Source organism: Panthera onca, chromosome A1, assembly GCF_046562875.1.
Source record: "Panthera onca isolate mPanOnc1 chromosome A1, mPanOnc1 haplotype 2, whole genome shotgun sequence".
Classification (NCBI taxonomy): domain Eukaryota; kingdom Metazoa; phylum Chordata; class Mammalia; order Carnivora; family Felidae; genus Panthera; species Panthera onca.
The window spans coordinates 147,607,219-147,619,868 of NC_138339.1; the positions used below are offsets into that span (position 1 = coordinate 147,607,219).

General features: G+C 42.6%; 1 protein-coding gene across 2 annotated transcripts in view; it reads right to left on the reverse strand.

Annotated features, from left to right (window-relative positions):
- The window catches only part of CLK4 (CDC like kinase 4), a 29,416-nt gene extending 19,195 nt beyond the window's left edge, over positions 1-10,221 (reverse strand). Inside the window, exons 1-2 of one of the 2 annotated variants that reach the window (XM_078451887.2) lie at positions 10,132-10,221; positions 1,650-1,810 (exon numbers count right to left, since the gene is read on the reverse strand). In XM_078451887.2, the coding sequence (XP_078308013.1) occupies positions 1,650-1,810 (161 nt within the window). In that variant the 5' untranslated portion in view covers positions 10,132-10,221. Of the gene's footprint in view, positions 1-1,649; positions 1,811-5,720; positions 5,861-10,131 lie in introns of those variants that run through there. The other variant, XM_078451886.2, reaches the window with a different exon arrangement.
- Between the last annotated feature and the right edge of the window lie 2,429 nt (positions 10,222-12,650).

Genomic DNA, 12,650 nt, shown 5'->3' on the forward strand with positions numbered 1-12,650 from the left:
TCATGATCTCACGGTTCGTGAGTTCGAGGCCCCTGTCAGGCTCTGTGCTGACAGCTCTAAGCCTGGAGCCTGTTTTTGGATCCCGTGTCTCCGTCTCTCACTGCCCCTCCCCTGTTCCTGCGGTCTCTCTTTCTCTCAAAAATAAATAAGACATTAAAAAAAAAAAAAAAAAAAAAGTTTTTTTTAAATGTCCCTTCTTAGAACCTATTTTCAGGAAATAATCAGAGGCAAAGACTCACATAGAAAGATTTTTTTAAGAATAGAATAATGGGGGTCTAGGATCCTCCCAAGGATACCTTCTTTACAGTTTATGGCAATTCTCATTCTTTTCAATAATTTTGTAAAAAATACTCTTGTAAAGTTTTTTTATCTTCAAAAAGACTATCAGATATTAGAATATTCCACATTATGGAGAAAAATTACCATTAGACACCTCTGGTGTCAATGTCAAAGAAGACATAGGTCTGCTGTTTAACTGGACTGACGTAGTATATTTATGTAGTTAATAATAAACAAGAACTGTCCACTCAAATCACTTCCTTCCTACATAAGAAACCTATGTATCATTAGTACTATGATGTTAATTTAAGACTTACAGGACATTCTGTATTTATTAATAAAAGGGTACAGATGTTTCTCTACAGTGCATTAATTAGCTCAGGTCATTGCAATCCTGGCGCAAACCCTCCCTCTTCCCCATGTAACAGTGTGTGATGAAGAAAGATTAATCTGTGGTGACTACCCACAAGCTCACTGTTCCGCAGAACAAGTCTGTTTTAGCATGGAGAAGGAAAAAAATTACATACTGTTTTTTAAAGTAACCCCAGCTGGCTAATTTAGAAAGCAATCTGGCAAACAGTCTCAATGGAACATCTACAAAACAAGGAGAAAACATAGAACCAACAAAACAAATGAGAAAGGGAAGTTAATGGAAGACAGACTGAAAGAAATGCTACTCACCTAGCCTTTCTTTAATCATTTAGGTACTTTAAAATTCCTTTAATTCTCTGTAAATGTATTACCTCCAAATTTTACACAGTAAGAGTATAATTAAACAGGACACATGCTACTGAAAAATTTTTATTGAACCCTTTCCCTAAATTACTGGTTCTTACAATAATCTTCTAAAAAACCTACACACATTCACTGGCCTTATCTACAAATGTAACCTACAGAACACAGTGTAAGCGATGAGTCCTCTATGTACTTTACCATTCCCAAATAGTACATGCTGGTTTTCTCATCTAGTTGAACTCTCCCTACCCCTCATTCTCTCTCACTTGTGGAACCTAAACAAGCATCCCAAAATACGTATCTCCTCCTACATACAAGTTAAAGGCATATACTGGACATTCTATCATCACTATTACTTAACTGTTTGTGTGTCTCACCACCCCAACTACATTACTGGCAGCTGGGACTCAACTATCTCCCACCACTCCCAGACAGATGTAGGTAAATAAGGTTTGCTCACAGCTGTAGTCTCGGCACCTATATAGTGCCTAGCCTGTAATAGGAATTCAATAAACATCAACTGAATATTTGTTGACTTAAATATAAAACAATCTGACAGAATAAAGCTACGTAAGCTAACGAGAAATCATTAAAACTACTAGTGGTAAAATGTTACTAATTCAAGAGTGATTTACCAATCAGATTCTTTAAACTGGTGATGTGGTTTACAATGTCTGTTCTCTTGCGTACTGCTGTGGGACCTCCTCTTCCGTTTGTGACTTCCACTGTAGCTTTCATGTCCCCAGCTTTCTCTGCTATCCCAATCAGGGCAGTGAGTTCTTTTGGAATGACGCATCTGTTAACGGAAATGAAAAGTAGTGGAGGTTATAGATGGCTACGTTTAGTAAATAAAATATTACACATTATTTAAATAAAACACTCAGCACATGGGGTCATACATGTTCTAAAATCTTTGTAGATGATGTTTCCCAAGGCATGCAACACCATTCCACAGTGTGTCAGATGACTGTAAGTGGCATACAGACCGAGTACTAAATTATGCATAACATTGTGAGACCTTAACAATACGTTCTGTTTCAGTTCTTCTGAATTAGCAGCTTAGTGTTTATCTTCAACTAACCTTTGCTAACTGCCATTGTAAAAACAGTAAAAGGGCCAGGATTCAGACTCAGAACCTCCAGTAGACAACAATATCCAGCTAGAAATTAATAATTTGGGGGCTTTAACTCATTTTTATCTTAAAAAATAAGATCTTAAGTAATCTCTACATCCATTGGGGCCTCGAACTCACAACCCAGAGATCAAGAGTCACACACTCCAACAACTGAGCTAACTAGGCACCCCTTACCTTCTTTTTATAATCAACGATCTCCTTTTAAGTTATTGATATGATTTCCTTTAAAAATGTTTATTTTTTAAATATTTACTTAGAGAGAGAGAAAGAACGAGCACAGGAAGGACAGAGAGAGAAGGAGAGAGAGAATCCCAAGGAGGCTCCATGCTGTCAATGCAGAGCCCAACTTGGGGCTTGATCTCACCAACCATGAGATAATGACCTGAGCCGATATCAAGAGTGGGCACATAACCCCTCAAAAAATGTTATCTTTAAAATATGAGCTATTTTAGGGGAGCCTGGGTGGCTCAGTAGCTTAAGCCTCCATCTCTTGGTTTTGGCTCAGATCATGATCTCACAATTTGTTAGTTTGAGTCCTGCCTGGGATTCTCCTTCTCTCTCCCTCTCTCTCTGCTCCTCCTGCATGTGCTCTCTCAAAATACAAACTTTAAAAAATTTAAAAAATATATGGGCTATTTTAAAGAGAAATATCACGGGGTGCCTGGGCTGCTCAGTTACTTATATGCCCAACTCGATTTCAACTCGGGTCTGCTCTCAGGATTCCTGGGATGAAGTCCTTGCGTCTATAGCCTGCTTGCGATTCTCTCTCTCCCTGCCTTCTCCCCTGGCACATACTCGCTCACAAAATAAACTTAAAAAAGAAGAGAGAGAGAAATAGCGTGCCATACAGCTTTGGCAAAATTCTGTAACACAAACAACTGAAGTCAGAGAAACATTCAGGTATACTAAATATAGGGGATGACGTTGTCTTACAAGTAAAGAGCCAGTAAAGCTGCTTCTTCTCAAAAACTAGAGAGAATTGCTTTTTCTAAATCTCAGGATGACTCCAAGCTTTGGGGAAAAAACTAGGAGGTGAGTGGAACACAGTATTCAGAGACTGTAAAAGCAAAGCTTGTATAAACTCATTTTCTCTATCCAACATGTTTATTTTCAGATCATCTTGCAATTAGCCTTAAAACGAAAACATATTTGTTGTAGATCTGGGGTAACTGAAAAAACCAACCTACAAGGATGCACATGGTCACAGTGAAATGGGATGATGATACGGACAATTCCCTGATTTTCTGCCTCCATCTACAACCTCTAAAGCATAGGTTCCCTCTAGGCTCAGGATCTGTGTTCTAACAATGTAATCCCTATCTGCTGCTCCCCATCTTAATTCTTTTACAAATAAGCAGTTTTTATCCATGATATCCAAGCTGCTGGGAAAGGGTGAGTTTCACAGCTCAAGGAAAGAGCTAAAAAAAGAAAAAATGGAGCAAATCCAGCTTAGTTAACTGCCTTTAGCTTGCCCAAATGACTCAGTAACAAGCAAACAAATTCAAGTAAAAATTTAAATGATTTCAAACGGATTAAAAAAAGACTCGAAATGAGGCAGCTGTGATTCTCCTGGGAAGTATTCCCTAAGAAAATATTTGTATCATAACTTTTGCTTAAAAAAGGGAATGAGGGTGCATTGGTCAGGTAAATAAAAAATCCTAAAACTAGTTAGGATTCTCACTGGAGGGGCACCTGGGTGGCTCAGTTGGTTGAGTGTCTGACTCCTAATTTTGGCTCAGGTCATGATCCCAGGGTTGTGGGATCAAGCCCCAGCCCCGCATGCGCCACACATCCGGCTCTGCACCGATTGTGGAGCTGTGGAGCCGGTTTAAGATTCTTTCTCTATTCCACACACCCCCCCACCCCCACCCCCCCGCCCACCCCTCTCTCCCACTTGCACTCATTCTCTTGCTCTCTAAAATTAAAAAATTAAAAAGGATTCTCACTGGAAATTATTAAGTGAGCATTCTGGTTTTATAGTCTCTTCAAAATGGGAAACTGAAATGAATGACACTAAAAATTAACTTGAGGCAAAGGCCATCACAAAAGCCATCTAAAATTGTTATTTCTAGTGGAATTCTTCCAACACTTCCTTCAATTACCCAAACTGTATTTTAACCACATAACTCTTTAAAATAGATTGTTTAAGCATTCTTTTTTTTTTTTTATTGTTTAAGCATTCTTAAATCACAGCCAGCAAAATTACAACATCTGATGACTGAGGATTATAACTATCCATTATTATGCAATTTTTACAAAACTTGTGTCTGCTTTAGCTTTCTTTTCCTTCTGTCAGTCAGCCACAACCAGCTCACCTCGAACAAGGCAGAATTCTCAAACAACCAAAATTATCAATACTCAAAACATTAAGAATGAGCATCTTGGGAGGGCCAATGATTTATTTCTCTAGTTAAGTTCACTACTTTAAATTTAATTCGGCTGTTAGAAAGCTTTTCTCCCTGCTAACCATGTTCAGAAATACTGTCTCAGAAGGCAAAGAATCCCAGACCCATATTTAACAAAGATCCTTCACATCCACAAGAAAACCCATCTAGAATTATTACACTACCTTTAATTAAATAATCCTACATGCTAGAATCCCCACATATCTTTCATTTTAAAAACATCAGACACAATGGATCTGTATGTATATACATGTCTTAGAAATCGGATTCTCTCCCTGCCCTTTCATACCCGTCAATTTTATTCAATGTATATGGCTTTAAAAAAAAAAAAAATCGAAACAGGTTAAAGCCACGATTACATAGATGGCTCCAGAAGGACTGCACTTAATGGGCAACGAGCAGCCTGCAAGTAGGTGTGTTTATGGAGCACAATCTTAAAAGGGCAGCTATAAAGCAAGACCAGGTGGGTGCCCGGGTCAGCGGGGCAGGCTACTTAGGTAATCCAGGATAACAAGATGCAAAAGTATCAAAACGCAGACCAGTGCAACGATGGTATGTTCCACTTCAGGGGGAATAAGTGTTGCACAAGGGACGAACCTCTCCGTATCTCCACCTCGCACAAGCACGAGCTCGGTTCCACCACCGGGACTCAAGCAGACGGGCGGTTTCTCAGACGCCCGGTCCCCACCCTCCCCCACCCCGCCCCAGGGCACCTGGCCAGTGCCTTTGGCGCACTCACAGATAGGGCCAGATGTTTGGACTCTGGAACCCCCCCCCCTCCCCCGGCAAATGCTACAAACAGCAGAGACCAGGCCATCAGGGGAGAACTTGATCTCAGACAACACAAACCCCCAAGGACGGCTCTCGAAGGGTCTTCCCGACAGATCCTCGCCCTCGCCGGCGGCACGAGCCAGGGCCTCTGGAGCCGCGATGCGAGAGGCCGGGGCCCTCAGAGAAGACTCAGCGGCAGAATCGGGGCCTGTCCGCCCCAGGACATTAAATCTACCACGGCACCTGAGCAACTCTAGGTTTTGAAGGCCACCAACCCAGCTGTGCTCCGAAAAAACCCCGGTCGCCAAGGCCCCGAACCGGGTCGTTTCTCCGACACCTAGCTTTGAGACTTAAAAGACTGGAAACGGCCCAGCCCAGCCGACCCAAAACCTTACCTCCGCAAAAGGAAAAGGCCCTCTGGCCGAGAAACGTCGCCAAACCGCCGTCTTCGCTCTCCACCCGCTGCGACAAACACCCCACAAAATGGCGGCAGCGCCGTCTCCTTACAACCCCCCAGGCGGCCTCTAGCGCCACCTACGCCGCGCGAACGCGCCTGCGTGACAGAGGCTCGCGCGCTCCCGCCTCACTGCGTAAGGGGCGGAGCTCCCTGTGCGCCGAGAAGGAAGGGTCTGGCCCTCCACACTGCGGCTGCGCGAGTCAGACAGGGCATCACCCCCCCCCCCCCCCCCCCCGAGGCCTGGTTGGGGGAAGGGAACCCTTGAGGTTGTTTTTGTTGTGGGACAGTCAGGATGAAATCCAGGGGAAATGCGTGTGCCCTGCCCTCACTCGGTGGCACGTGTCTGCTCCTTCAGATGGAGTTAAGTGCGGCACCACTCGGCAGAGCCAGCCGTGGCCCTGTTTCTTACTCTCCCGCTCAAATGGACAGCACCATGGCCTTTGGGCGGCCGTCCCTTGGGTCCCCTTGGGGACCTCGCCTGTAGAGAGTGCCAGCAAGCAACAGCGAAGACCCCAAACCCACCCTGTGCCAGGCCCGAGCTGGTTCTGGGAGCAGTTCAGTGAACAGGACACGAGTAGTCCAGGCTGTGTGGAGCTTCAGTCTAAAATGGAGTGGGATAAAGAGGACGTCTCAGAAAACAAGCTCAGGGTTGCTTATACTTTTTTTAAGGCCTGTGCTACTAATCAGAAGAAAACAACAACAACAAATGAAGTTTCAATTGAGACTCCTTACAGTGTTCTTCCTGTTAGGGTCCTTCCTGAGGAGAGGGTAGCTGGAAATTTCCCTAACAAAGCTCCCATTTTTTTTGTCCCTGTAGGTGTGTTTCATTAAACGGAGGCAGAGTGATGTCTGAGAGCTAGTGAGCATGTATTAAGAGGCTTGCTGATCTCAACTGAGGCATTTTGCAGTCCTAAGAACCCCTAGACAGTTCTCCATGGAGAATATGTAGAGTGAGAAAAGAGAAGCAATCCCAGCCCTAAGAAACACTTTTAAGGGACAGAGGAAAACAACCAAAGAAGAAATGATCATAAGAGGAGAACCAAGAGTATGGTGTCAGAGAAAGGAAGGGGAGAAGGGCTTAAATGAGGGAAAAGCTGGCAGTGCCAAATGCAGGGAAGGGGTCAGGTATCCTTAGTAGTGCAAAGTGTCGGGGCACCTGTGTGGCTCAGTCGGTTAAGCGTGTGACTCTTGGTTTGGGCTCAGGTCATGATCTCACAGTTCCTGAGTTCAAGCTCTGCATCGAGGCTCTGCACTGACACAAGGAGCCTGCTTGGGATTCTCTCTCCTCTCTCTGCCCCTGCTAAACTTAAAAAAAACAAAAAAACAAAAAAAAAAACTTAAAAAAAAAAGTGTCAAGGGGATTCTATATCCTGACAAGGATTCCCTGGATAAAAGGGAAAGCCAGAAATCAAATTTGGGAGGACAGGGTTGGATGGTTATGGGCATAAACCCAATAGCAGGGGGATGACCTGAACTCTTGTATACTGTTAAGTGAAAGGAAGTCACTGTAATTTAGTGATCTGACATCCTTACAAACTTGCACCACCTACTTTGGATAAAATGAATTGTGGAAATTGTGCTACACTTTAAGAAGCGAAGAAGTGAAGTTGAAAAGATAATTGGAAAATTGGAAGTGAAAATTCTTTATGCTATAGAATGAAAAAGACAGTATTATTCTCATGTGGAATAGCCAACATTTCTGTATCTACAAATTTAAATTGTGCCCATCCTACCAGGTCCATCTCTAAGATGCTGTCCCTGACTATATCAGTTCCCAACCATTACACTGCTCTTAACACCTCCAGTTAGAGATGAGGTCTTGAAACGGGTGGCCAAGGCATACTGTTGCGCCTGGAGCCACCAAGATACGTCAATCAATTGTGCCCAATAAGTGAAATGTACTGGTTCTGCAATGGATTACACGTACTGTTTCAGGGACGTCAGATGGAATGTTGAACCAAGTGGATTGGGCTCTCTTGCAAGGTAAAGTGAGGCTCAGCTTGCTGAATATATAGAGGTATAAACTGAAGCTGGCACCAAAGAAAAGTTGCATTTTTCTTTTTGCTGCGGTATAAGAGATCTTTGTCTCAAGAGGTTATAAGAGAATGTGGTCAGGACAGGACACAGTTCTGCTCAAACAAGCAATGCAACATTAAAAGGCAGCCAAGTGTAAAGGCCACCTACAGAGGTATTTATAGCCATCACAGAATAGTGTCACCCAACAGCAGGGTCTGCTTTGCAGTTGCCGCTATTGTGTTTTAGTGGCATTTTTAGTATTCAAACTTAAATGTGCCACACCAAGGGGACCAATACTTGAAATTGTGTAGTGATCAGATGGAGGTTGAGAACATCCTACGACTCGTGTCTCTATTACATGTAACAGCACTGGCTGTTGCTCTCTCTGCCTTACGTGCTTTGATTGGAGACAAGGCCCTCATTCATATTGTCTTTGGTATCTCAGTGCCCCAAACCCAGGACCTATTTGTACGTTATTTATTTTGGCTATTTTGCTCAGTTGCTTTAAGTTGGATTAAATAAAAGCTAGGAAGTTACTCCCAGAATCCCTGTGCCGGTTAGTGTAACAATCTTACATGGCACCTCAACCCTTTCTATCAAGTAAGTTACTATTAAGTCAGTTACCTGGAAAATGAACACCTTTACTCAGAAGATTTAATGAAGAAGTCTATCTAAATTTCTTTTTTTTAATTTTTTTAAAGTTTATGTATTTTTGAGAGAGAGAGCGTGAGTGGGTGAGAGGCAGAGAGGGAGACACAGAATCTGAAGCAGGCTCCAGGCTCTGAGCTGTCAGCACAGAGCCCGATGCGGGGCTCGAACTCATGAACTGTGAGATCATGACCCCAGTGGAGTCAGATGCTTAACCCACTGAGCCACCCAGGTGCCCCAGTCTATCTAAATTTCTGAGAATCCACTCCCAGCAGTGAAAAACTGCCTAATCTAGTAGCTTCATTTCTACTGAAGAACACATATGTCCAAAAAAAAAAAAAAAAACCCTTAAATTAAACCATATTTAGAGAAAATCTTAGTTCTGAAGAACAAGCAGAGGAATATTCTTATCATGGAGCTAGCACAGATATCCTACAGGCTTATCTTCAGACATAGAAAACAGTCATCTGTGAGAGCAGAGTCCAAAAGAAAAAGCCTAAATTGTCCAGAAAATTATTAATTTTTTAAGATTTTTAAATTATTTTTTAGTATTTATTTATTTTGAGAAGGGGGAGGAGCAGGGAGAGAGAGACGAGAATTCCAAGCAGTCTCCATGCTGTCAGCACAGAGCCTGATGAGGGGCTTGAACCCACAAATTGATCTGAGCCAAAATCAAAGGTCAGATGCTTAACTGATGGAGCCACCCAATAAATCTGAGCCACCCCAGATTTATTGCTTTCTTTATTTGTTTGTTTATTTTTATTTATTCTAATTTTTTAAATGTTTATTATTTTGAGAGAGAGAGAGAGAGAGAGAACATGAGTGGAGGAGGGGCAGAGAGAGAGGGAGACACAGAATCTAAAGCAGGCTTCAGGCTCCGAGAGCTGTCAGCACAGAGCCTGATGTGGGGCTCAAACCCACAAATAGTGAGATCATGACCTGAGGCGAAGTCTGACACTCAACCGACTGACCCACCCAGGTGCCCCTGTTTATTTATTTTTAATGTTTATTTTTTATTTTTTGAGAAAGAGACCACTAGCGGATGAGGGGCAGAGAGAGGGGCACAGAGGATCTGAAGCAGGCTTGGCGCTGACAACGGAGAGCCCAATGATGTGGGGCTCAAGCCCACAAACTGTGAGATAATGACCTCAGCCGAAGTTGGAGTCTCAACTGACTGAGCCACCCAGGCACCCCAGATGTCTTTAATTTTAAGTAATCTCTACATCCATCATGGGGCTCAAACTCACAACCCCAAGATCGAGAGTTAACATGCTCCACTGATTGAGCCAGCCAGGCACCCCATCCAGTAAATTAATTTTTAACAAAAACTTACCATCTGTATAGAGGAAACTTTACAAAGGTGTAAACAAACCTTTACGGGGTTATAACCTTTGTTGTAAGTTGCCTATTACTGGGAATTACCAATCTGTATTCAATTAGATTTTTCATTTGTTTTTAGCAATCAATTAAATATCCATTCTGTGCTAACCACTGTATATTCATGATCTCCTCATTTAATAATCTAAACAATCCTGTAAAGTGATCTTTGGTTACTTGCTCTAGGTCACAGTCATCAAGTACCAGAACCAAGGCTCGGTCTTAGGCCTTACTTGCTCCAAGGTGCTTGCGTGTAACCATTCTACTGACTGCTTTACCTCATACAGCAACGTTTCATAGCAACTTACTTTGCTTAGGAATCATGGAAAACAGGCTGAGTCCATCTTTCAGCAACCCTGAAGGAGTTTGTCTTAAACAACAACAACAACAACAACAACCCACTCTCCAAGGTGATGTATCATCTATGGCTCCTCATGATGAAACAATGGGACAGCTTATCTCCAGCACTTCAGGGTCATCAAAGATCCCAGTGGCGGGGCGCCTGGGTGGCGCAGTCGGTTGAGCGTCCGACTTCAGCCAGGTCACGATCTCGCGGTCCGTGAGTTCGAGCCCCGCGTCGGGCCCTGGGCTGATGGCTCCGAGCCTGGAGCCTGTTTCCGATTCTGTGTCTCCCTCTCTCACTGCCCCTCCCCCGTTCATGCTCTGTCTCTCTCTGTCCCAAAAATAAATAAAAAACGTTGAAAAAAAAATTTAAAAAAAAAGATCCCAGTGGCTTCATTCACTGTTCAACAGCAAGTCCCAGGGGACTCCCATTCATTCCACCCTGCCCAAGATGAATAACATCCCAGGTTCCTCCAGTGTTTCCTGACACTGGTTGTGAGGAGAGTAGCACAACACAGGGTCCTTATATAGGCTCGGTCCCACCAAACAGTGCTAGAAGAGTTCCCTGATGCACAAAGCACTTTGCAGTGTGTAAGTGTATATATGAGCAGGGGAGTAAAAGGGTCCTGGAAGTGATTTAATTGAGAGGTTCTGGAGGGTATAGGATAGGCTGGTCTTTCCACTCTCCCTGTGAATTTCCACTACCTCCAATGAAAAGGTTAGTAAATTAGTTTTTCAACCCCCACTTACCAACAATCTGAACTATCGGACATCCAGTGAAACTTTTGAAGAGAACATATATTTATCTAAATCCTTAATTTCTTGTGAACACTGTAGAACCCTACATAAAAGCATGAAAATATGTAATATATATTTGTCTTCATATCTTCTAGGATTACCCTTTCTTTAATGGATCGTTGTCAACTTCCTATTTCATGGACTTAGGCTACATAGGTGCTGAGCATACAGGACAAAGTATCTGCCCTCGTAAAGCTTAGATTCCAGTGGGTGAGAGAGAAAGAAAATAGAATAAAACACTTCAACTTTTTTATATATGCTATGAAGGAAACAAGCTGGGGACTGAAACAATAACCGAGGAGGGTGGTCTTTAGGTAGGATGATAAGAGAAGGACTCTTGGCAGATATGACAAGCAGGGCTAAAGGGAAAGGAGGTGACCATGTGAAGAATGGAACAAAAGCCCACTGAAAGTCTCATTTAACCCCATGAGGAAACGTGAGGATATTCTTTGACATTTTGTGATAGGAAGAAAAATTACAACGTAGATAGATGTTCATCACTAGGGGAGTAGATAAGTAAAATGCATATATGGTCCATCCTCGAACAACACAGGGGTTAGGGGCACCGACCTCTGCTGCACATTTGAAAATCTGCATGTAACTTTTGACTCCCCAAAACTCAACTATTAAGAGCCTACTGTTGACCAGATGCATTACCAACATAACAGAAACAATTAACATATTATATATATATTATATACTGTATTCTTACAATAAAATAAGCTAGAGAAAAAATGTTAAGAAAATCATAAGGAAAATACATGTATAGTACTAGACTGTATTTATTGAAAGAAAATCCACGTATAGACAGACACACATAAGTTCAGACTGGTGTTTTCAAGAGTCAACTGTAGACTACACATCAGTTAAAAGCAATGAGCTAAATTGACATATAGCAATACACACCTGATAACGTTGAGTGAAAGAGAAAATGTGATTTATAACAAAATGTCATTTTTGTTGTTTTTAAAAAACCACAACTATGGTACATGTTTTTTGTTTTTTGGTTTTTTTGGTACATATTTTTAAGGATATGTATATACTTAAATAAGTGACTTATTTGGTCACTTGAGGTAGACTGAAAATACAATTTTTTTAAAAAAAAAGCTTATTTATTTTGAGAGAGGGAGAGAGAGAGAGCAAGCGCTAACATGAGCAGGGGAGGGGCAGAGAGAGAGGGAGAGAGAGGAGAATCCCAAGTAGGCTCCCTGCTCAGTGCAGAGTCCAACACCAGGCTTGATCTCAAGAACCGTGAGACCATGACCTGAGCCAAAGTCAGATGCTTAACCAACTGAGCCACCCAGGTGCCCCAAGTGAGTCTTATTTTCAACACACTCTTTCCTGTGGCTGTAGGAGACCCCTGACTCTACAGTATGCCTTAAGTTGACAGTTGGCTGACCTTGCCGTTCCTTCTTCAAGACTTTTTAAACAGTTAGCCAGGGGTGCCTGGGTGGCTCAGTTGGTTAAGCATCCAACTTTAGCCCCAGTTATGATCTCACGGTTCGTGAGTTTGAGTCCCACACTGGGATCTTCGCTGACAGACAGAGCCTGCTTGGGATTCTCTCTCTCTCTCTCCCAATCTGTCTCTGCCCCTCCCCCTTCAAAATAAATAAGTGAGCTTTAAAAATAAAAAATCAAAGCAGACACATCATCCCATTCAAATCAGGAATTTTGCAGGACTGTCCCA